This window comes from Lampetra fluviatilis, chromosome 8 (assembly GCF_964198595.1).
Source record: "Lampetra fluviatilis chromosome 8, kcLamFluv1.1, whole genome shotgun sequence".
NCBI classification, from domain to species: Eukaryota; Metazoa; Chordata; class Hyperoartia; order Petromyzontiformes; family Petromyzontidae; genus Lampetra; species Lampetra fluviatilis.
In genome coordinates, this window is record NC_136282.1 from 13,666,474 (window position 1) to 13,691,921 (window position 25,448).

Here is a 25,448-nt window from a genome sequence, read left to right on the forward strand (position 1 = left end):
TGGCGAGCTGAGCCAGGTCGGGCCAGCGCCAGCGGGCTCGCTGTCAAAACAAATCCCCTGTGACGACGTCGCCGTAATGCCCGTGTCAGATTTCCCCCCCCTCTCTCCACCCAGAAGAGTGGCGGGAGGGAGGAGGCATAAGGGGTCGGTGGAGGGGTATAGGTCCTGATGTACACGCGCGCGACACTGACTGTCTTCGGTTTAGAGTTGCCAACCAAGCGCCTGCTGACCGAGTGGTATTTGACCATTTGCAACAAGAATAATGACGCTTATAACGCGCCAGATTTTGCAGACAAGTCAACTGGATTTCGTCCGAAGGAATACAAAAGCCATCCCTCCCCTTTATCCAATCTTTACATCAATAAACAAGTGCGTCATCAAGCAGGCAGGCACTCATGCACGGAGATTAGCGGTTTCCAGATAGGGCGCAGTTTACATTGTACACGATGGGCACTGATGAATTGAGACAAAAAACCAGGGGCAATGCAAACACAGAGCACTTAAGCGCATCCGCGGGCCTAAAGCCGACAGCTGTTTTTGGTGACGCCATGGTACTTTTCCCGCTATTGTGCGAGCGGGACTGATCTGTCCGTCATAGCCGTACGCACACACCCACACGGCATGCGCGTACCCACACGGCATGCGCGCACCCACACGGGGCATCACGAGACACCCAACGCTTATGCCAATGCTAGAGCAGAAATGCCACTTGTTGGGGAGCGCCCTCATCGAGCGGTGGATGAAAAGGGCATTCATTGTATTGTGATTAAAATCGTTATTAACGTGCAACAAAAAATAAAAAAAACCTCCATCAAAAATGAGCAGCTTTAAGAATTATTTGAAGGATTTTTAGAAACGAAAGAATAAATTGTTTGTATGATCCAAGACGTTTTCCGTGATCTCAGCAGGAGCAGAGGCTGAATAGCGGTCACTGGCGGATGAGCCAGTGGGTGGGCAGAGAACTGATAACAGACATCGTGAGCATAGCGGACACACGCACACAGCCATTTGGCAGCACGCTGCGTCTTGCACGGCCCGTACATCGCCATTGCTGCCATCCTGGCCGAACAACAACGACGACGACGACGCAACATAAACAACGTGACGCGCTCCACCTCACTGCGAGTGCTGTCGTCGAGCATTCCATCATCATCATCAGCCATGATCTATCCACTGCTGGTTAAAGGCTTTTCATCTCTCACGGTTCTGCGATGTAACATTCATTCAAATTTTTTTTTGTAAAAACTCGCCCGCACTAAAGAGGGTACTTTACAGGATGCATTAAACGAAGGTTGTACCCCCACCTATAAAATCAAGACACATGTAAAGATATAAAAATGAGAGGACGTACTCAAGGAAAAGCTAAAAGAAAAAGTCTTGAACTGTTTGTTCGGTGCTCGGAGTCAATATGAGGGCCGGCAAAACAGAGTTCTCCACATCTGAGGCACCACACTCGAGAAGGCCCCGACTGCGACCACTACCGCCCAGCGTAGAATGAAACATCCTAGGTTGAGCTCGCAGGACCTGGCCCGAGGAGCGTCCCATCTAGAGGACCTGCACACCAGCCGATTCTCCACGGAGGACGTCCTCTCAGGCGCGTTTCCTCGCCCTGGTGGCCACCGCTGGTTGGGCTCTAACCACTGACCACCACCATCCCTGCTCGCCATGACAAGGCCTGCCCAAACACACTCACTTTACTTAACAATGACTCTAACTTGCGTACTTGCTCAAATCCACGGGTGCCTTCGAGCATTATTGGCGATAGGTAAAATAAATATATAGATTTGCTGTTCCACGGAAAAATCAGAGATTTTTGTTTCAAAGTCAAATCAGTCTTCCAGACTTATGTCAACCAGGCATGTAACAATAAATTAGCCTAAACTGTACAGAGGAATAATAAGCAATAATAATAAACAAGCAATGAATACCAACGAGAGGGTACATTTTTTTATGAAAAATAATTTATTCTGGAATCGAATTGCTAGAGTCAAGATTCGTGACAATATAATTGTCAGGGGAAGTTGAGAATCGCTACACGCCATGCGTGCACGCTGAGCCCTTTCTTAATCCACTGCTGGATGAGGGCCTCCCCACGGCAACGTGTCATTGGCGTTATTTAATCATGTCATTACGTGAGCCTATAACAACTTTGTTACGAACGGAGGTCACCCATCCACGCACTATCCAGGATTAGGTCAGCTTAGATTCCGAGGTCTGACAAAATTGGGACACACTGCTGGTGATTTAGTCATCTGGAAATGTACAGCACGTTTTGAAGGCCGGGCCATGGTTTGAGTTATTTGCGGAGCCAATTTGGAAAGCTTTTTGAGGACCCTTTCCAATGCCAGAGTGGAACCACAATCCAACAAATGCTACCAGCCTGCCTGACAGGTCGCCAACAGTCATCAGCGCGTGTCTGCGCCGGATAGGCAATTTGGCACAATCTCTTACACGTTTCCCTCCCACAGAGGCCACGTTGTATACGTTTAGCGCCTACGTACGCCGTAAATACGCTGCAAGCCAGGTGCGTTGTTCGCCTTCAGGAGCATGGCGCACTACTTTTCAGGTGCGGTATCTAAAAAAGGCCTTAGTGCAAATATTCCCAAGTGATTGAATACATGAACTCGTCCTTATATAATACAAAGTGTAGTTTTAGTTTTTTTTTAACGCAGTAATAATTACATTCATACGGGTCCGTGATTCAATGGTTGGGGAGGTGAGGGCTGGCGGATCACGTGGAGATTTGTGAGATTCCCAGATGGCAGTACAGCAAAAGTGGATGTAATGAAACTGTACGGAACTCTTGAGTGCTCTCCCCCTTGTACGAGTTGGTTTTCGCCAGGCACATGGTGGATAGCTACCACAAGCCGAAGGCTAATTAATGGATATGGTCAAACATGCCATTTGCAGGACTCTCCTGAAACGAGATGCATTGGAACCCAATGAGATTTTCCTGGATCAACAAGGGGCATGCTTTTCATTACTACTCCCACTACTACTTCATTACAGCAGTGTGCCGAAGGCAGAACACAATGAAGCCAGAGTCATCAGCCCCAATCGCTCAAATCCTGAGAGTTGGCCACAAGCAAAGACTTGAAAGCTCCTTTTCCTCTGGCCAACTTTAAGCTCGAGGCTTTAAGGGGTTCTGAAAACAACAGCGGAGTGCCAGCGCGCGCTCGCTCGCCTTCCCCACTCAAACGGGTGCACGATGACGGAAAGGGACGGAGAAACCGAGAGTTGTACGGCGGCGTCCATTCTCATTTTCCAGATCGGGTTGAAATATTTATGTCGTGGCCGTGCAGTGGTTAGTGCACCGTGCTCTGAATCCGGCAGCCGTGAGTTCAAGTCCCGGCCAACGCCTGACAGCATTGGTGAGCAATATCCGAACCGGTCCTGGGAAATCCCCACCACCCTTCACCAGCTCGCCTTGACCAGCGTGGTGAAGTATGGTTGAGCAAAAACAACCCCCATCACCGAAACGGCGCGTGGACGCCTTCATCAACCGGACGATTGACAAATGCCCGTACAAGTTGAATTACGAACCTTTATGCGAAGAAATGTAATAGCACCGCCACAATAGCGTAGCTGGACGCCTCTAGTGGGAATGTCCGTTCATTCGCAGATGAGGATAAACAAAACACTTTATTCTTTGGTTCTTTTCGGTTAAGTCACGTCTAAAAATAAAATAATAAATCAAAATAAAACAACACATTACGACGTTTCGATTGCAACACAAGCAATCATCATCAGGCATAAAAGAAATAGCAACAAAAATCTAACTAGAAAACTATAGACCGACATACATATAGTTTTCTAGTTAGATTTTTGTTGCTATTTCTTTTATGCCTGATGATGATTGCTTGTGTTGCAATCGAAACGTCGTAATGTGTTGTTTTATTTTGATTTATTATTTTATTTTTAGACGTGACTTAACCGAAAAGAACCAAAGAATAATTCCTGCAGTCACGAAAGCTCCCAAATTAAGACAAAACACTTTGGCAGGGTACGGGAAAATAAAGAGTCTGAAGCGGATAAAGAGAGAAGGAAAAGCAGTTTAATGTAAACATTCTATTTAGAATCAATAAATGTCCAAATGATGGGCCACTTTGTTGAGCAATCGTGTGTGGCCAGGTAGCTCAATACCTCAGTGGGCTTTGCCTGATAGGATGGGGATGGGTTTAGTTTTTCAACGGTTTTACTTAACTTGACTCCTATGTTTGTCGTGGTCAAATCTTGTAATCAAAATTGAGTCTACTTCCTGTTCAATCAATTCAAAATGTTACACACGTACTCAGATCCGGTGACAACGCATGCCTGTATCAAAATCGGCATCAATTAATCAATTAATTCGCTACTTTAAAGCAATTTACATTTTGTATGGACGCCTTATTATTTATATATTTGTGTAGGTAAAAAAACGCCGCGGTCCCTCAACTCTCGAATCGCCTGCTCCGTGTGAACGAGTTACAGAAGTAATCTATGAATTAAAGTCAGCGATGATGTGGGAGCAGGCGCCGCATCATTGACGTACTTCTCGACCGTGATTTCAACGAAGTTGTTAATAAAACCGTTGTTTAAATAGAACATTTTTAAGGAGTTTATATTTGTATGTGTTCGTGTCATTTGTTTGTCTTTCTTGTACTTTGCACTACTTTAACTTTTTTGGACTATTTGCTGTAAACTTCTTACCTGCCCTTACTGGACATCTGCGACAAAGAGCTTCATAGATTCCGCCAGTAGAAATAAATATTATGATTTTGATTCAGAGATGGAGCGATGAAATCAGCTCATTTGCAGATGCCAGTATAGGTGGATATGTTCATCGCAGGATTATTTTGACAGAAGGCGATGGCTAGGGGGGAGCCCTCCTTCCAGCAGTGGATTGATCACAGCCCCCGCTGCCACGTCCAGCAACAAATGTCATTTATTTCGGTGGTGAGGGCTCACGCGAGAGCTCGGGAAAGGGAAGACTCGGGCGAGCAGAGCCTTGAGAATCAAATTCTGAGCCCTGCTGCAATCTGCCCCGCAAGGCGAATGTGCCGACCTGCAGGACTCGCGGTGCCTCTCATGCAAACGGAATTCTCGGCACAGCAACACACTGCAACGCACTGCAACGTACTGCATCGCACTGCAACACAAAGACAAAACAAAGACAAAGATCCCCCGTACAGCCTGAACAGACTCTTGGGGCAAGTGCTGCGTGTGCCTTACGACAGTCCGTTGTTGAGGAACCGGAGTGAGCTGACTTAGTCACCGTTTGCCCCTCTAAATATGTACGTACTATGTACATTAAGTCTAGTGTTGTTCTCCTTGGATGGGCACTCACTCTCCTCTGCTGACAGCATAGTTTAGAACTCCCTTCCCCAGTCATCCATGCTGTTGACTCACTGCCAGGCTCAAGACCTTCCCTTTTTCCTCTGCCTATGACCGACTGCCTCTTCTTCCTGTAAAATAAATATCACTGATGTAGAGCTCTGCAGAGCGTCTTGGGAAGCCGTCACATTTTGACCATTTAAGTTTGAATCGATATAGCCAATGCTTAAAAAATAATAAGTTGTCTCGAGGCTACGGTCCTCTACGCAAACACAAAAATAAAACCCAGACACAAATTTGGTTCTAAATTCAACCGCATTTCACAGAGGAGGATGCTGCCGGAGGGGAATGAAGAGGTGCTCACGTTGCTTACATGAATAGAAGGGGGAACATTCTTGTTGCCTCGAAATTCTTCAGTGTTGCCACACACACGGGGCACTTGATGCAGCGTGAGGCTCGGTGGAACCCCCATCACGCCCACCCACCCCTCAAAATTACCCCCGTACTCCGCGCGGGATCCTTAACACATCGCGAGGGGCGGTGGATACTCGGTGGCGTGGAAACACAAGCGCCGCGGGATCGCATTATGGACGGGAGGGCAAATACAAACGTCACAAAACGTCGCAGACCTTCCATCCAGTAGGGCCCGTGGGACGCAGCCGCGCGAGATGACCACAGCCAGCGGAATTCCCGTTACGCTCGGCCGCCCACCCAGTCCCATGCTACCCCCCCCGGCCACCCTTCCCCGCCCCTCCCTCACCCCTTTCTTTTGTTGAGGAGCCACCTCCAGTCCCAATGTCCTGCACCCAAAGTCCTGCTTCCAATAAGCGCGATGGATATATTTGGGAGGGTGGGGGGGTGGGGACCATGAACATTGACCAGATCACCTGGAATTCACCGGAACTCGTCCCACCGTAAAAGCCAAGCAGGTCTCAAATGGGATACTGCTTGGACAGACGACGATGATGCACCATAGGTTCGTATAGGCTGTGGGGCTATGTGGTGTGCAGGAGAGGGCAGTATGGAAAACATCGCCATTGTACAGTACTCTACTTCTACGCTCCGAGATCTATGCTACCCTCGCCTTTCACCAACCCACACTGACCGACGTGGTAAGGTATGGTCGATTAATCCCCACGATCTGCACGGTGTGGTGGAGGGGCCCTCATCCGGCAGTGCATTCAGAAAGCGCCTGATCATGTGCATGTATTTGTTTACGGGTGTACCATTTCTTCTGTTCGTAAGTGGATCATCGTATAGCATGGGATAACTGGGCGAGTTGAGCACAACATTCGAAATCTAAATCGGATCTGCGGAAATGTAATAGGATCAGAATCAGAACTGAGATAATGATTGATGATTATGATGACAACAATAATTTGTTTCTGAAACGATCAGAACAATGTGATAAGGCCTGAACCTTGCATGTAGACGATGTGTGCATGTAAATATATTGTAATATGACAATGCATTCTGATTTAGTGGCTGTGACTCATTGTGAGTAAAATAATTTATTTGGAGCCAAACAGCTGAGAACAACGGCGTCTTTGTCACGTTCAATAAATAAAAGTGTTTATTGCTCTAAGCCAGGTTGAAACAAATCAAACAGTCGTGTAAATGTCTATACATTTGGAGATTATCAAATTGTGTCATTTACACCACTTCAAATGTGCTGCTTTACCAGAATCGGCTTTTAATGTAGCAAATATAAATAAGCGATAGAAGCAGCACGCAGCCACGTCACCACATCTGTTTCTGAAATTGTTTGAATTATTATTTATCATAAAAATACGAACTTTTTTCCACCCTAATTTTGGTGGCCACAAAAAAAAGTCTGCCCCTTTTAAATCGCTTCTACGGCAACATTTTGCAAAAAAAAATAACTTAGAATTTTTACTTTCAATTGTAAAAAAATACTTATTTTAAAAAATCTCATTGTTTTGGCTTTGGTGCAAGTTTCCCCAGATTTTTTTTGGTTCCAAAGTCTGCTCTGGTTTGTATTGAAGATTTTTTTTTAAAGTAATGTTTTTTTAAAACAATTAAATATGTCAAACGTTACAAAATTAATCAGAATAAAAAGACTTCTACCTCATTAGATAGAATTATTCCTACGGCCAGTAAAGCTTATCCAGTGAACGATAAATTAATCTCGCTGTCTAATTAAATGGCGATAAATAACGCAGCAAAAACTACCCGAAGGGGCTGGATTCTGTGCAGCAGCGGAGAACCATTTCAGGAATGCTTCAGACAATTAATCCTGCAGGAGCCCTTAAGTGTCCGTGCACGTGGGTGGTTTAGACAGCTGCATAGTGTCTGTCGATGTGGGGGTATTCGACAGCCCAGTGACGAGGATTAAGGTGCAGCCCTGAAAATGCTTTCGCTCAAGCCACCGCTGGCAGATCCGACCGTGTCCGTCCAGAGCTCACTGAGCTGCATTGGCATCCAGTTGCCGGTTGGCGAATGAATGCATTATCATGTTGCACACTCATTACACACAAAGTGCTCGCCACAAACGAACCACAATACCTTGCTGATCTCGTCAAGGGGCATAAACCATCAGGTGAACTCCGGTCATTCTAAACAGCGGGCTTTTGGCTGGCACAGCCCACCTCGTTCGCTTTCAGATGCGCTTCTGCGGCCATCTGGAACGCTCTTCCTTTCCGATATTAGGAAGCCACTGGAGCGATGCACTTTAAAATCTCGATTGAAAATGAATTTATTGAAAACTGCTTTTGTAGTCAGTGTATTGTCCTTCCTCCCGCACCTCCGATTCTCGCGGTTGGCTACACACGTTGAGAAAGAAGTTGAGCATACATAGACTCGAAGGGTGTCTCGAAAGCCTCCTCTAGGAGGGTACTTTTGACCTCCCCCTTCACACTGGCCAGACGTCTTGGAAGAGGTGGGCGTACCCACACTTCACCCCACTGCGCACGACCAGCCAATCGGCTCGCTGCGGTGATTACCCGAGGGCGAAGGGAAGGAGGAGGAATCGTAAAGTAGAGTCAACGCACAGAATCAGAAGAGGGTCAAGATGGGAATTTGTGATGCTGGTATTTTGACAAGCACTGACATAATAATCAATGCCACGTCAGCTTGAAGCGCGTGAAAAGACTGGGCGATATAGCAATCTTCCTCGGGACAAACTACATCAGGGATTTGCTTCAAACAGCATATTTTTTCACGGTCTAACCACTTCATCGTACTGTTCAGTTTCACCAATTAAAAATTCAGTTGATCTGAGATCGAAGCAACAACAAAAAACTGTTTGAACCGGGAATCAAGACTGAAATTACAAAAAGTTACAAAATGCTGTCACTGCTTAGCTCTCAGATGCGAGTTGTAGCACGAATCGTTCTGCATGATGCCTGACATTCCACTCCATGTGCCGGGAGTTACGTTTGGGTGCCAGGGTGGTGAGATGTTAACTACCCGCCTGGTATATCGTGGGTTCGATCCTGACCATGACGCCTGTATATTTGGAGTTTGCATGTTCTCCCCGTGGTCGCGTGGATTTTACCCCGGGTTCCTCCGGTTTTTCCCTCCATATTTAACAACGTGCGTTTAGAGTACTTTGCTGCTATAAATGTCCACGTGATGATAAGCCACTTCGTTGGGCTACCATTGTGGTCAGGTAACTTCCGTAATAAAGAGCTATAATAGCTCAGTGGGCCTTTCCTGGTAAATTTTTTTTTAAGTTTAGTTGCTCGGCACAATGTCGGCGAACATCACGTGCCGAACAAACACGCGGCACGACCCAAGAAAAAAGAAAATCCATACTGCGTCGCGTGTGGCACAACCACGAAAATCGTCCGCAAAGCACTCTTCCCGCTGTTGTTCAAACTGACGGTCGAACCAAGGCCACGACATTTCCAATTAAATTTCGGTGTAACTTTGCCAAGAAATAAATTCAGCATTTTGAATGAAAAAAAATAAGAGAAAAAGTTCGGCGTTGAAGTGTACAGCGAGAGAGAGAGAGGCCTCATTAAATACAGCCCCATGGAAGTGGTTGCGATGTGAAACCGCAGCTTCCACACAGCACCCTCGTGCACACCAGATTTTCTCCATCACCATTATCTTCCTGGCACTCGTCTTTGCCTTTCTTGTAATTTGCCATCAATTCCATGCAGTGCATTTGTTCTCCACTTTTCTTAAGAGCAGCGGTGCAATAACGCTGCACTTCGTAACACCATTAACCTTTAAAAAAACAGAAGAAAAATTATAATATACAAAAATAAACACCGCGAAGAGCGAAGTGATTTCTGCTGCCTCAACATCCATCTCCACGTACCCCTCCTGCTACCCAGAGCCACAACCATCCAACTCGACACATTTTGTATTTGTATTACCTACCCATGGCAGATAACAGTAGACGGGTGTGGCAGACGCCACAGCCGACTGAGTGATCTTGCGCAAAAGCTCCGTGTGATGAAACGCAAATTAGTGGTAAGAAGAGTGGGAGGAGAACGGGCTACAATGGTCGCAACGTGGCGTCCTTCAGCCGAACCCGTCCACCTTGCTGGTGACACGGCCACCAGGCTAGATCGTAACGCGCGCAGGCTGTTTGACGAATCCGTTTCTCGCCAAATTTGAGCTTCGCACGGCCACATGGAATGACACATTAGCGCAGAAAAGGGGGCTTACTGGAGCTGTCTGGGGCTGAGCTCTGGAAATGATTGTCCTAATTCACTGCACCCCGCCCACCACCCCCCGGCCTTTCTCTGCCGCTGCTGTCAAGGGCATAGACACATGGAAGTGCGAATGGAGTGCTGGCACATCCTGGAACCATGTGCACAATTGTCGTTGTATTTTAAGAGACGAAGCATTCATTTGTGTCACGGTGGAAAACGGTGATGCTGCTTCAGAGCGAAACGGTGAGTATCGTTTTAGACATATCGTGACACCTGCAACGGGTTAACATTCCAGGGGAAAGTGAGCCAGACGATGAGAATATAATTTGAAATATTTGTTTTGCCCACGATAATACATTTCAAGGCAGTGACAGCCCACACATTAATAACTCCCACTTAGAGCACGTCTGTCCCCAACTCGTGGAAATATCTTCTCACGGAATGCTTTTGAAAATAAATCAAAAAGTGAAGCGCGTACGGACACACTCAACGTATCGCTACGTATAGCGCTTTGAGAATCGAGGGCTCTTTTTACCCCCCCCCCACCTCTAAAAACTCTGTCCGCACTTGAGCTTAAAGACGCATGTGTGGGCATGTTGCAAGGAGACACAGATTTTGCTCTGGCACGCGACATTTCGGGATCTTTTGAGGCCATCGGGACGAGCGGCCACATGTCTGTCACACTGGCAACGCTTGAAGGAGGTGAACGCCGCGAGAGGAAAAAAAAGTGTTGCTTCGGAAGCCAAACCACCGCTCGCTCGCTCGCAGATAAATCGTCACACAGCACTGCAACGAGCGAACGCGACGGCGCTGAGCCTACACGGGCAGATTAAAACAACGCGCATTTCTGTAGGTGTGCTCACAAACAGCGGGCAGCCACAACTGTTACCAGGGGTGGATTTAAAATATCAAGCTTTTTAAGTAGGGCCCTACATTAGTAAACAAAAACATTCATAAAACATACATTTGCAGGGTGTCAAGGTGGGGGAGGCAAGGGGCGATTGCACCCCCCCCGCCCCCACATTGGATTCGTCACCACCTCCCACCATGGCTTGTCATGTGACCACCACATTGCATGTACAATGCTCTCTTGGCCTTGTCTAAGCCACCAGCTCGATAGAACTGAACGTGCGGTCGGACGGTATCGTTGTTTCAATCTGCAACTCAAAAGAAGACTTGAATAATTTGACCATCCCAACGGGGCAGCATTGAAACACAAAGACAGCTGTAGGCTGTCTTCTTGGTTCTTTCAAAAATAATTCTCACGACGTTTCGGCCACAACGCAAGCAGCCGTCCTCACGTGAAGAACAGGTCTGTTCTTCACCTGAGGACAGCTGCTAAAATAAAAGAAAGTTTTATTTTTATTATTTTATTATTTCCCTTCTACGTGACTTTACCGAAAGAACCAAGAAGATGAATCCCTGCAGTCACGAAAGCTTTAAATCGAAAGCTGTAGGCTGGTTTCGTTTTTAATGAGGACTCATCAGCACAGTCATCAATCTTGCATTGCCGCCATCTCTCTCTGGCAGCCCACATACGTTAGCAGAGGGCTTACCACTACAGTCTACAGTATGGTGGGGGGGACCTCCCATTGGTGCCCGCCTGAAGTAAAACATAACTCAAACCCTACGCGTTCTGTTAACGACGAGGGAACCCATCACCACATGGAAAGAGGCGACTTGGAAACGCCGCCGACCGAGCCGCTTAAACGAGGCAAGCGTCGGCAGCGAATGCAACAGAGGGTTGAGAGTGAGGGGAGATCTCATTAGGAGCCCACGGCAAAGGCTAGATGGGCAGAGAGGCGTGGGCGTGCATCGCATCACACAGGGACGCAGTCGTCCCGGCAGGGAACGTCTGACCCCGCCGGTAATGAGAGATGATTTGGGCCAATGGCTTGGCTAAAATCCATGCACAAGCCGAGATGCTCTCACCGCCAGCGTAATGCACCCCCCGATCTTTCATGTCCACTCTCAACGGCTCATTTTACAATGATAAATAATGGATGAAAAGGTTTTATTTTGTCTGTTTGTCCGCCCTGCTTATATTGGCTTGCAAAACACATGAATAATAAAGCCTTTTTGAAATGCGGAACCATCATTTGTGATTTTATGACAGGAAATGTTGTTGTTATTTTCATCGTAATGGATAGTGTGCATTGAAGCTGGGGGGAAAAGTCAAGATAATGAGCGATATGAAGAGAGGAAAATGCCAAACAATCCATAGAATACTGTACTATAAAATAAATGTATTTACCAGGTAAGGCCCACTGAGCTTTATAGCTATTTTAAAGTAGCGACCTGGCCACAAATGATCGCTCAATAAAGTGGCTCATCACGTAGAAATTTATAGCAGCTGAATACTCTAAACGCGCCATGATTCTAAATGTGGAGGGAAAAACCGGAGGACCTGGAGAAAAATCCACGCGACCACGAGGAGAACACGCAAACTCCAAATATACAGGCGTCAGGTTTGTGATAGAACCCCCGACCTCCTGTATACCAAGCGAGGTATTTAAAGTCTCAACTTTGTAAAAAGAATACGTGAAGAAAAGAGTGAGAAAAGACATCGGACTGCACAACAGTGAAGTGATTGCAGAGACCACAACAAACAATGGGAGCCGTAAAAATAGAAGTCGAGGATTGATAAATCGCAAAAAGTAGCACTTAAGACGGCAGGATGGAACCCTATTGCACGATAGAAACAGAATAATAAAAACGAGCGGAGGAATGTTATGAATATATCTATGGAAAAAATAATCATACGCCCCAGGAAATGAATCAATTTTGTGAGAAGGAAATTCCAGACATCACACTTGAAAAAGTAACCACTACTCTTCGCAGTATGAAAACGAAAGGGGGGAGGCTTGTGGATGAGATGGAATAAACTGTGGACATCGTGACAGAAGGGGTACCAGATGTTATAATAAAGTTATCAGTGGAAAGTTATTAGTGGAAACAGCTCCACTAAGTTTTAGCCTGTTATAAAACAGAACTGAAGGACTGTATAGAGTTACGTTGGGATGTCTCTAGCTGCAAGGGATAAACTGTCTAGGCGTTTAATGATCGTAATAAAAACTGTATGCAAGTGAAGAATAGGCAGGGATATAAAATGTTTGTTAATTTTGACATGTTATCAGTCGGTAAAGGGCCTATAACAACTACGTTGATGAATCTGAGCCTTCGTGGAGGCATTTCGATCCTATTTCGCACAAACTAACAAAGCCACCCTTCACTCTGCATTTCTTTCACTAAGCACCGCTATGGAGACACGTATTGAACAGGCATCAGGGGACTGAAGAAAATGCAGCCAATATCTGAATCTTATCCACATCGATATAAGGGACAGCTTTCCAGAAAGCAACCAACCATCCATCCAATTACACAGCCCTGCCCTTTTGCTCAGATCTCCTTCATTTGCCGACGATCTGCTAATCGGTTTCTGGAGGACGGTGCTTATAAACCGCGGCACGTGTCCCAGCGTCAAATGCGTCAAACGTTCAACGAATGCGATTCAAAGACAAAGATTGGGGTTAATCAGAAACCTACAAGAGACACGCCTTTGAGCAGTCATTTTCCATCACTGTGGGTACCAAAAAAAATACAAAATAACAAAAATGTTTTTTTATCGTGTTTGCGTGTGCATGCTGACTGCAGCACAGGCGCACGGTGACGGAACTCTGCAGCAAAAAAAAACTGGAAAAGCGCAAAGAAGCACGGAAAGATGCGTGCTCGGATATTACACCGACAGACAGAAAGCGGAACATGTGGAGACATACGCAGGTGAATTAAATCATCCAAACCGTAACAAAACAAAATCACGTGGGCTTTAGGCAGGCTGTGTCGCGAGTTGGAATGGAAACCTGCCCGCGAGAACGTCCACCGGGGAGACGGAGTGATGGAATCCGTTCGCGTGCGGGAGCTTCCGTGGAATATTACAGGGCAGGATCGTAAGAGGTGGCGGCATCTCAGGGCAGCCTTCAACCAGCAGTGGATTGACCATGGCTGATGATTACGAGAATGATGAGCCATTCAAGATTTTCAATTTTAGCTCAGACAATTTTTACTAGGACATGAAAGCCAGAGACGCATTAATGTCTCTCCAGATTGCTCTCTGGACTCTTAAGCCAAATTGCCTTGACTAACTCTCAGCCAATTCTTAAGGGGGGGTTGCGGGTGGGCGGGTGATGGAATAGGCAGTCTCACTTGAGTGCATGAACGTACCACAGGCTTACTGGCACGGAATACTAACGAACACGCATCCAAAGGGCGTGAAAATGACCACGGGTGGATATTATGTTTTTCAAGACCGCGAACAAGTTTGACGAAGGAAAAACACAAGCAAACTTGCCAATTGGGTACGCGCGCACGTTCTGTGAGCGTGCGCGCACGAGGCGACGGGGGAAAGAAAACGACTAAGCGCTCCGTTGTGCCGCTCCATAGCGGCGGCGATGAAAAGCGGCCACGCGGAAAGGGTGGCCGAGGAAACTCCACTTTTAGAGCAGGGGTGGGGAACCTTCTAATTTACCGATGGCCCAACAGGGCTTTCAAATGCCTTTGGCGGGCAGCCACACACATTAACGCAGAAACAAAGACGGAGATCTCCCGTACAAGCCTGGAACAGACTGTTGGGGCAAGTGCTGTTAGCGAGCACCTATGAAGGCCGGCATGGCACACGAGGGGGTGGGTAGCCAACACCATGCCCGGCCGCCTTTGTCTCCCAAGTAGTGATGTGTACACACTGCACTAGGTGCTAATTTGAGGCCGAGTCGACCTAGGGGAAGCCCAGGACCAGTTAAAATAATCGTCACTGAGTGTTGGCCGTGAGTGCGAATCACATGAAGGCACACACACACCCTGTAGTGACTTCTGAAAGGAAAACTTTTGAAACACAGTTGTTGCCGGGTCGAAAATATTCCTCCACTCGTAGACGATTCAGTGGGCGGGGGGGGCTAAGATTCTTGCAGTGACGAGTAAATATCGTCTTGTGGCCCATTTTAAAGTGATAGGCCTCACTAATGTGGCCGGGGCACGTAACGAAGTCACGGGGATAACGGGTTCCCGAGGGGCATTAGGTCTGATGCCTCTACCTGAACGTTAGCAGTAAACGTGGACATTTTCACGGGACATAAAGGCAACTCAATGGCAAGCCCAGCAGAGAACACATAGAGTTTGCTTGGCCAACAGTTTGTATTTTTTGAGGAAAATTATTTTGTCTGCAGCATCAACAACAACAAAAAACACGCGAAGGTTGTTTGCAGTGCAGGCCTCATTTTGATCATGATATTCTACAGTTCTTGCACAACCCACCGTTGAGGCTTCCCCACACCGTGTGACTGCACTTCACCACGCTGGTCATTGAGGGTTCGTGAAATGGTGGGGGCCTATAACCAGTTTAGATATCATAGTTGCTACTGATGTTAGCCGTGCCCTGGTATTCAACTCAGGTCACCGGGTTCATAGCGCAGTTCATGAAACCACGGTGCTGTCGCTACACACCAAAGCGTGCAGTATGTACAGTAAAAAAAACACATAAATAACGTACGGCTCTTTGTCAATGTGGATCCACTTCTGTATTAAGACTTCCCCAGGCCATGCAAGTCACAAGGTCTGCTTGACCATACCTCGAACGTGAAGGCCAGTATGAGTTTGGCGAAAGTGAGATTCAAATTAATTGCAGTCCACGATCCGGCGCGACAAAAAATTTTCGTGGGCGGCTGCCAAAGACGTCGCATTCTCAATGTGACAAGTAAAAACCGCAATTTTTACTTTATTTTATTTCTTTTTTTCTTTTGCAAAAGCTTAAAACGTTTACGCCCAATAATTCCTCGTGTGTCAGCTGTGTTTTTGGTGAGGTTCTTATTTATTTATATATCTCTGTTGGGATAAGCTTTGATGCTCGCTAGATGGCTGAGCATTTGAGAGCTCTCAGTTGCCTCCCAGGGGAATGGAATTTGTGTGCAGTCAGGTGAGACGGCTTAGGGGGGGGGGCTTGTGGGGGGGGAATGAACACCCGCTTTGTTCAAGCCCCCGCCAGCTCAGACATTAAGCCCTGGTACCGCAGAACCTGCACTTACGAGCGTACGGTTCTCAAGGTTTTTTCATGCTTACCTCGCTGCAAACGGCAGGCGCGATAAAGATAAAGCGAGCGGGGCGAGCGGCTCGGGCGGGAATGGACAAGGGTTGTTGTTTTTTTTGGCTTGCGCGACTCAACTCACCCTCCGGTCGTGGGCTCCACGAGGTCCGGCATGCCCGGCCCGGCCCCCGTCACGCCGCCGCCGCCGCCTCCGCCGGCCGTCCCCTCCCCTGCGAGGCCGCCACATGCCACCGGCTCCGGGTCGAGCACAAAGAGCTCGTCCACAGAGGTGTCCACCACCAGGTGGAGGTGCTCCTGCAAGGCCCACAGCGCGACGGTCGAGTTGGCCCAGTTCAAGAGGGAAAAATCGCATGACGTCGCAAACGGCTGAGCGTCTTCAAGGGATTTTCTTTTTTTTTCTTATAAATTCCCCTCCCCAAGTTTATGCCAACATCGCTGTCGATACCGTGTCACGTACAGCCCTTTTGTCACTCCACTTGTAGATGAGGGCCTTCTCACACGGTGTGGGTCGTGAGGGTTATTTGACCATACTACACACTGATCGGTGAGGGTTGGTGAAGGCCAGAAGCAAAGACATGGCAGCATAATGCACTCTTACAATGGATTTTTCAGCAACTGAACACTCTGATGCCCACAGTGTAGCCCCGCAGTAGCCAAGAACACCTGTATGTACGTTGTATGTATGTTGAACTTCTTTCGCACCATACGTAGCCAACCGTGCCAATCGGAGGTGCGGAATATCGAATCGGAAGGGCGGAATATTAATGCTACTGAATACACTTTCGCAATTGCATTCACGAGCTTATTATCCGCACCAGTAGCAAAGAGTTAACTGGCATAGCAATCAAAGCAATGTGTTTAGTCCTCAGACCTTGCACCCGCCAAATTAAGTGACAAACAAACATTTTAATAGTTACATTTTTCTTTGCAACCGTGCTAACAACGACAACTCGTGGCTTACACGAGAACCAGGCTAAACCGTGTGGCACGCCTGGAATCGAACTTGGAACCTCAGAAGCGGTGGCTCGGTGCTCCAACACGCAGATTATGTTTTTCTGAGCCTTCGCAGTCGCCTCGAATACGAGAGGTAATTTCAACAGAATATCGGGATGTCCACATTTGCGAAACGTGTGCCCGGGCACGATGCTGAGTACGCAGAGAGAAGCGCCACCAAGGACCGGCGAAAAAAACACCTCCACGTGCTAAATTTGGTACAAGCCGCAACCTATTAAGCATACATCAAATGTGAATACGTCTATTTGATCTGCGTAGTAAAGAAAAAAACCCACAAAGCATTCAGTGGGATATCATCATAGAAGCGGCAAAATATCACTTTGGTGACCTCTGCACTTGCCTTTACCGTCTGAAAAATTCCGAATTTTAAAAGTCCCATTACGGGGGGGGGGGGGGGGCATTCCAATAGTGCCCCGGGGTAACGGCCAGATCGCGGTGTGCCAGTGTAAAGCACCCAACGCGTGGACAAAAAAAAAAACCCTCCATGGTGGAAAAGTTAGCGTAGCGCTAATTGTGCTCGCTGCATACAGATTGTGCCGGCAAATGGCTATCAAGAGTAAAATGAAGGAAAACAAAAACCAAATCAGCACATCATTGTACCACATTATCACAACAGATGGCCTGTTTACGAAACGGTATTTTATTTTTAATATGAACGCCACTGTTCCGTCAGCGTAGCTGATCAAAGCCCACAATTTGTAAATATTGCAATCAGAATTTCTAAAAACGCGACCACAGAGTGTTTAGACGCAAAGCCGCACGTTTGTTTTGTTAATGTGCCCCCTTCCCCCAGATTGATGCCGCGGGAGATCCATACAGTCAAAGAGCGTTACTGAAGCATTAGATCATTGCGGTCGTTAAAGAGAAGCTCATTCTTGCGATGAAAGCTGCCTTGCTGAGGGGCCCACAGTCCGCGAGGAAGCTGCCTTGCATTCTCCGCTGCTGCCCTCCGCGTCGTCTAGCAACCGCTATTTGAAACAGGCAGGAGGCTGGCCAGCTAAGGTCACCGATCAGTGAGGTCCTTCTATTCACCCAGTGAATTTAGGAAAAACAAGGCAGCATAGAATTCACAAAAAAGCTTTTCTTCAGAGTGGTTGGGCCTTCCTCGGCTCTTCTCGCAACAGAATAATGAATGCAGATCTTTGTCTTCCAAATGACCCGATTTCTAAAACATCTTTTAGAGGCGAAAATTAAAAAGCGACCACACTTGGTCTAAGAATGGGTCCGCATGCCACCCTGGAGTAAATGCCCTTCATTACGAGGCCCCTTAAACACGCGATCATGCGAGGAGTTTCAAACCTACAGGTCAACTATACAAATGTAGGATTACCGAGACATTAATTGTTAAGACTCCTCTCTATTATGAGTCAAATAAGCAATCCATGGGGCTTTAAACTGCGTTAATATTGATCCTTCTGTCCTTCCTTAATGGGGTAAACTCAATTCTCCTCCGTGCAAGTGCATTAGCCAACTGCATGATTTACAATTCAATTACAAGTTTTAGTGCAATACATTTACTGCCTCTGCCGCCGCCGTTGCCGCATTGGGGATTCTTATGCAGCTTAAACGATCTTCACGGTCACGTGCGGCGGGGGCCCAGCGATGGACATTTTTAATTGCATTTCACCCCGTCCGGCCTGCGCAGCCGCAACAAGATGCCAGACGCCAGAAAACGGCGGGTTTGCGAACAGGGAAAATAAATGACAGCAGCATGGCCCGGCAAGCCGTGGGGCAAAGGAAAGGTACGTACCTGTGCTCTGTCTATCCTGAAAAAACGCTCGGCAGATGTGGCTGTAAAATAAACGACAAAAGTAACACACTTCAGTCAGGCGAGGCACTTGGGCACGTTTCTCTCAATTCGAGCCGCAGTAGCAAATGTCCCCTGAAATTTGATTAACCGAAAAAAAAACAGCGGTATCACCCCGAATGTCTGGCCTTATCCACAACCTTGTTTGCAAAGATTTAAATCACCTTAAAATAAAGGGGATATTTACGAGCAAATATTTTTACCCTTAAAGTTTGACTCAATGGGGGTTTTTTTCCCCTCCATTGTGGGGCACAAACACAGAGGGCGCTATTGTCGAAAGCACTCGTGTGTCAGTGTGTACAGAGTGTCACTGTGTGCGCAGGCGAACGCACACTTGTGGCAGAACAAAGAGCATTAGACAAAATACAGGATTTATAATGTACGTGAATCATACAAAAACATTAATACGGTAAACATACACGTATCCTGATGGGTGGCTCAGTAGCAGAGTGAGCGGCTTGCGGTCAGAAGATTGCGAAATCAGATCGAGGGTTGTGGATCGACACAGCCAATCATCCCTCCAGGGATGATAAAACGGTTACACCACTTTGTGGGGAAGCCAACAGTGGTTTTCCTATGGCAATTCTAGTGCCTGTCATTGGCATGTGAACAATTCCACCACTGACTCAAGGATGTGGTAATATTTTTTATTTATTTTATAGAGCGTCATTCGTGAAAATTGCATCTCAATACGATGGATACTCATCCTCAAGCACTCTCATGGCTAGCAGACCTCGACATTGGCATTTAGCTCCTGGACGTATTGCCATCGCAAGAATAGATTACAGAACATACACAAATGGACGAGAACACTGCAGAGACACAAAACCACACACGTCCACGGGAACGGAAGTCAACAACATGGGGACCAGAAGGAGCGAAGGGGGAACGCTTGAGCTCCTGGCAGGAGAAAATCTAGGGAATGACCATACATAGGCGGCAAAAGCACCAACTCCTCACATAGGCCAAGAGTGCCACCACCTCCTCCTGTGTGGAGTTTGTATGCGCTCCCCCTGTTCTGCATGCATCTCCTCCAGATTCTACGATTTCGTCCCATAGCTAAACAAAAAAAACACCCGTGCAATGCAACTGGTTAGTGGCCTAAATGTCCGAATGCTCCATAAATTACCTGGAAATTACTCAATTGGAACCACACACAGCAGCAGCATCAGCCCATATTGCAAAAACTGGACAGGACCCTCCTGAACAAGAGTCTTGAGACTCCGCAAAGCTTTCCCGGTAAAACATACGTCATAATCATAATAAAACACACCAGAGATGTGTACAGGAGAACCCCAAGAACAACCTACGCAGTGGTATCAAGTGAGAGGGGCGTGCGATTCGTGAAAGCCGGGGAGTGCCGTTCCATTTTTCAGAGCTTTTTTGGATCACTACCGGGAGTTTACAATTCCTCGGGGACAAAAGCGACGGGCGCTGGGGTCAAGATCATAAATCACCGTGGGAATTCCCCATTTATCTGGCCGACGCGCGGGCTGCCCCCGCATCGCCAAAATGCGGTGGGCATCGCGCGTGGAGAGAATGGCAAACCGACTCTGGTGAACGAGATCCGGTTGCTACCTCTGTGGTAGAAACAAAAAAATAACAACACCGGGACGTATCATGGGGGAAACAGCAGAAGCGTATCTGACTTAACCAGAATTAGGGGAGAGCCACATGAACAATGCATTCCTCTCGTTTGCTCTGTTGCTGGCAAAAAAAAAATCGGGAAGTTCGGTGTCGCGGGAAGAATTAAATACATTTCTCCGTGAGAAAATGGCTACCTCAAAAAAAGGGACAATCCCGGGGGGAAAAAAACCCCTAGCTCCACGTCGCAATAGCACACGCGTGTGTGCTCAGGAAGCACTGCTCCCATCCCTGAAACAATTCACCCACTCGTCGCTGCTTAAAACAAAACGAAAAATTCTAAACAGTGGTGAAGATGGAAATAATTAAAACTTGGTTAAAAAAAGAAACGGGACAGTGCGCGGAGTTAAGAATGTCCCCATCTGCACCCAATCTTATAAGTAAACGATGGAAATAACGTTTGCTGCGGACTCACTATTAAACTAAACTATTTTAAATTTTACCAGGTATGGCCCACTGAGCTGTATATCTCTTTCTCAGAAGCGACCTGGCCACAAATCATAGCTCAAACGAAGTGGCTTATCACGTGGAAATGTATAGCAGGCAAATACTCCAAACACATGTTGATTCTAATTGTGGAAGGAAAAACCGGAGGACCCGGAGAAAAATCCACGCGACCACGGGAGAGAGAACATGCAAACTCCAAATATAAGGTATCGTCAGGGCCGGGATCGAACCCACGACCTCCTGCATATCGAGCGAGGTGGTTAACATCTCACCACTTCGGCGCCCTTAGTGCGGAATTATCCTGCGCGTCTCTACCGCCACAACGCTTATCCCCAACTCGGGAAACAATTTGTGTCTCCGTGACGCCTCCGACGGAGCCATATGTCAAACTTCGCAGCCTCGCTCACCGCCCGCAGGAACAGCTGTTTTTGAATTGAGAGGCAGTCAATAATTTATGTCCACTCTGCCAGTGCCGGGGCATCTGCTACAAAACAGTTCTGCCGTCTCTAACAGCCTCAGGGTCAGCCCATAAAAGGAAGCAAGAAGCCAGAATTACTGTACGCACTTAATGCCTCGCAGCCCAATGGCACTACGCGTGTAGTGGCACTGTGGGGAATAGGGCCGTCGCCGATGTTTTTGCTCAGCGCCAAAAAGAAGCACGCAAAAAAAGAAGCCATACTGCGCTGTCGTATTATTTCCCGCATCCAATTCTATTCTCACATGTTATGGCAGCAATGTGTTTGGGAGCTAAATTGCCAATGTCGAGCTCTGATAACCAAGTTTCGTGACTGCAGGGATTCATATTCTTGGTTCTTTCGGTAAAACAATAAAAAATCCAGAAAATGTTTTATTGTTTCATATTTTTATTATTTTATTATTTCCCTTGTACGTGACTTTACCGAAAGAACCAAGAATATGAGATAGAGTTTGTTTCGTGTTTCTGTCCCTACGTCGACGTAGTGCAGACCACAGTGGTTTATGATAGAGTCAATAGTTTGGGTTGCATGACCAAAGTCACACCACTGTGACTCGTCTTTAACGTTCCGTTCATCAAGGATATGTTCGCATCGGCCTGTTGGTCTTCTGATGCCATTGATGTTTCTGCCAGCATCGAGGAATGTCAGAGGCACGGCTTGCGATGACGTTTGGGTCTCGAATGAAGGGTTTATTCTGGACGTCCAAGGTCGTTCCATGCTGTTCGCTAGTAGTGCTCTTTCGGATCTGGCTGAGATTCTGGGATGGTGACAGCAGCAGTGCAATCCCAGAAAGGGGGATCGGGACTTGAGACTGCGGCGAAGTTCACTGTCGAGGTCTTCGTTGATGGGTAGTAGTTTTCTTTTTCCTGCATTAAAAGCCTACCATTCTACGAGAGTAGCACAAACTTTCTCAAACACCGCACAACAACTCTCCAACCCTTCTCACTCACGCACTCACGCACGCAGGCAAGCACGCACGTGGACAAAAAGCTGCCCTTCTTTTCAAATGTCACGCGTAATGCCGCAATTTTATAAAACACACATTCCTCTTCGAAGAATTTGCTTTGACTTTGAGGTAAAACCAGTGCCGTTATGTTCTTTAAAAAGCCGCCATATGTAAAAACGTTACGTGCTCCGTGTACGAAATACAACTGATAAAAACACATAAAGCCCAGCGACGTCACGCCATGGCAAATGGAGCGTCTCTTCTTTCCAAGGGAGTTCCTAATTTCAGCCTCAATAATAACGCCACTCACTTACCCATGGATACTCACGTGATATAATTTCGTTTCGATGAATTGCAAGCCTTAAAACAGGTCCAAATCGCCTACAGGGCCTACAATCATGGACTATAATAATGGTGACAATTATTTACCAAGAGTCTGAAGGACTCTTTTTCAACAGAGTCTTACTACATTGGGATATTTGCCCGATCCCATTTTTTTTGCGTGTTTGGCTTCATGTTGGCAAGGAATCTGTAGTACCCAGAAGAAAGGGAGTGGCATGCAACATCGCCACCTCCTGGCCACAACATCCCAGACCCTGGCCTACAACACCCGGCAAGCTCGCGCATTGTTCACCCATCCCAACACTATCCGACCTCAACCTTGCATAGCTTTACGAGATTTTAACAAGATTGGGTTGCATTCTGGGCAATTTGGCCGTACGTCTTTGAACATATACATAGCGTTTATTTTAACCGCATTTGTTAAAGCCCACACTGGCACGCTGTCAATCGGCATATCTTGACTGTGGGGGAGAGCGGGTGGGACGGGGCGGGTTTTGATGTCCGTGTGCAGAATAGGCTGAAAGAGACCCATTATTCCGCAGATATTATGGCTCGTCTTACACGTAATGGAGCTATTAAAGCGATCCTGACGACGCTCGTGCTTGACAAGGGGCGACAGTCACTGCTCGTTATTAAGCCGCGGAGGTCTGCGAATGCCTGCACGCGTGCACCGCACGTCAGTCACGCGCGCTCGTGATGACCCGGGGCGAGAGCGACGCACGCGGGACATTTATGCACGGCACGAAAATGGAAATCGCGGACGCGAAACGCACGGGGCTCCTCGGCAGAGAGAATCTCTCCACCGTCTCCCTGTGAACGTAATTAGCATACGGTCTAGACGTTTTTTTTTTATTTTTCTTGCAGACAACTGGAATCGCACACCTGTAATTGGCGACAGCATCAATCGGTGGGAACTGATGCTTGGTTTTGCACTGTCTCTCCGCTCATCGATTGAGATGCTTCAATTTCATTCCTGACACATCAGCCCTCACGCGGTAACTCTTGGGGGGGATGTTTGGAAACATAAAGTAGTAAAAACGTGATGGTGTGTAAGAATAAATGTATTTAAACACGCGTGTGGGAAACAAAAACGGTGCCCGAGTGCCGGGCAAAGGAGGGAATGTAGACCAAAAAGGATGTTCACCGCTGGGATGGAGCTACGGAATCAGCAAAAGTGCAGGTGCTAGATGGATTGTTGAATTGCAAGACCACAAACAAATCAGGAAAGCATTCATCCAACAGTGGATGGATCATGGCTGATGACGATGTGGTGTTTTGAACGCACACATATTATACACGTATAAATTTAACGATACAAACATTGACGGCCATTTGCGAATCCACTGTTGGATGAAGGTCTCCTAGTCTCACATAAGTTACGGGATGGATGGTGAAGGCAGAGGCCAGGAACGGTTCAGATATCTGTGAAAAAAGAGCATCATAAGCTCATCAGATGCTTCCAGTCCAGTATAAACAAAGGTATCACTCGTCACTGATGGTGGCCATTGCCCAGAGTAAAACGCAGGTGGCCAGATCCATCACGTGGCTTTGCAATCCAACGCGCCGCCGCTCCAGTGGCGAGCGACAATTAAACCGTTCCCGGGACCTCCGTCCCAATTCGCCAACCCAGTGCGGTGAAGTATCGTTGAACAACCCCCAAGGCCGGCACAAGGAGTAGCCTTCATCCAGCCGTGGACCAAATGGGCTAGATTAGTTTTTTTTTTATGTTGACATAGAACTTAGATAAACAATACGAGTTATTGGTGAAAATTAGAAATCTGTGGGTGGTTTGGAACCCAACAACGTGGTTTCTCAATGTTCACTCTGAGCAAAATATATACACACGCATTTCTTATTGCTCGCTCGCGCGCATGTGCGTTTTGTTATTTTCTTTGTTTTTTTTTATCGCTCCACAGCAATGTTTTGGCAGGAGAGGGCCGGATTAAGTCCTGTTCTATAAAGAGCACTGTATGATGTTTCGATTGTAGATTTGCCGTTTTGTCAAAAGTCAGACTCTAAAGCTGCGTGGAAAGCCTATCTCGCGCTTCTGACAGAAAAGCTTGCACGGACAAGGCAGACTTGCAGGCAGACTGGCAGGCAGGTGCAGAAACCCAAACGACTGCTCTCGACAGGGCCAGTAACTAACCCAGGATTGCTTCAATAATTCCTTGCGGCCTCGCAAACATGCGCCAAAGCGGACAGGACATCTTGGACCACGCCATTCAGAAACGGGGTCTGACGTGAATCGTTGAGGCGAGAATCGCTGATGGAGCGGCGGCGGCGGCAGCAACAGCTTAGAAAGGCTTGACAAAGCAGAGCGGACGTGGGTGGATAATTGTTAATGAGATGCTTTTGCGAGTGGGCCACGCTGCACGTGCTGATCATGCTAACGAGCTCGCGTCGTTGTGCTCAGTCCGTCGAGTTGCATGGGGAACGGCGAAGGAGGCGCGGCCCTAGAGTCGAGTGAGAGATCGCGGAGGGGCATCCTGCCATGGCACGCTCGTCAGACTGCGAGGGAAGAGAAGAGGAGGTGCTTGCAGTGCAGCACGAAATATCAGCGCAGTAGCAACATTCGCACGAGGAGAGGCGATCGAGGTGGCAAAGGTGCAGCCGTCCAATCACTTGCTTATATGACGGTTGGCAGAAGTGCCTCTGCTTGAGGGAGCTCTATAGGAGCCTTCTGGAGGGTCTTTGGCCTGCTGGGTTCACACTGGCCTGACATCTTTATTGACGAGGT

General features: G+C 47.4%; 1 protein-coding gene across 8 annotated transcripts in view; it reads right to left on the bottom strand.

Annotated features, from left to right (window-relative positions):
• Positions 1–25,448, bottom strand: part of LOC144933913 (diacylglycerol kinase zeta-like) — a 236,031-nt gene that overhangs the window by 26,616 nt on the left and 183,967 nt on the right. For all 8 annotated transcript variants that reach the window (XM_078859216.1, XM_078859221.1, XM_078859215.1 and 5 more), the window contains 2 exons: positions 18,800–18,840; positions 16,157–16,329 (listed from right to left, as the gene is read on the bottom strand). In XM_078859216.1, the coding sequence (XP_078715342.1) occupies positions 16,157–16,329; positions 18,800–18,840 (214 nt within the window). The remainder of the gene's footprint in view (positions 1–16,156; positions 16,330–18,799; positions 18,841–25,448) is intronic.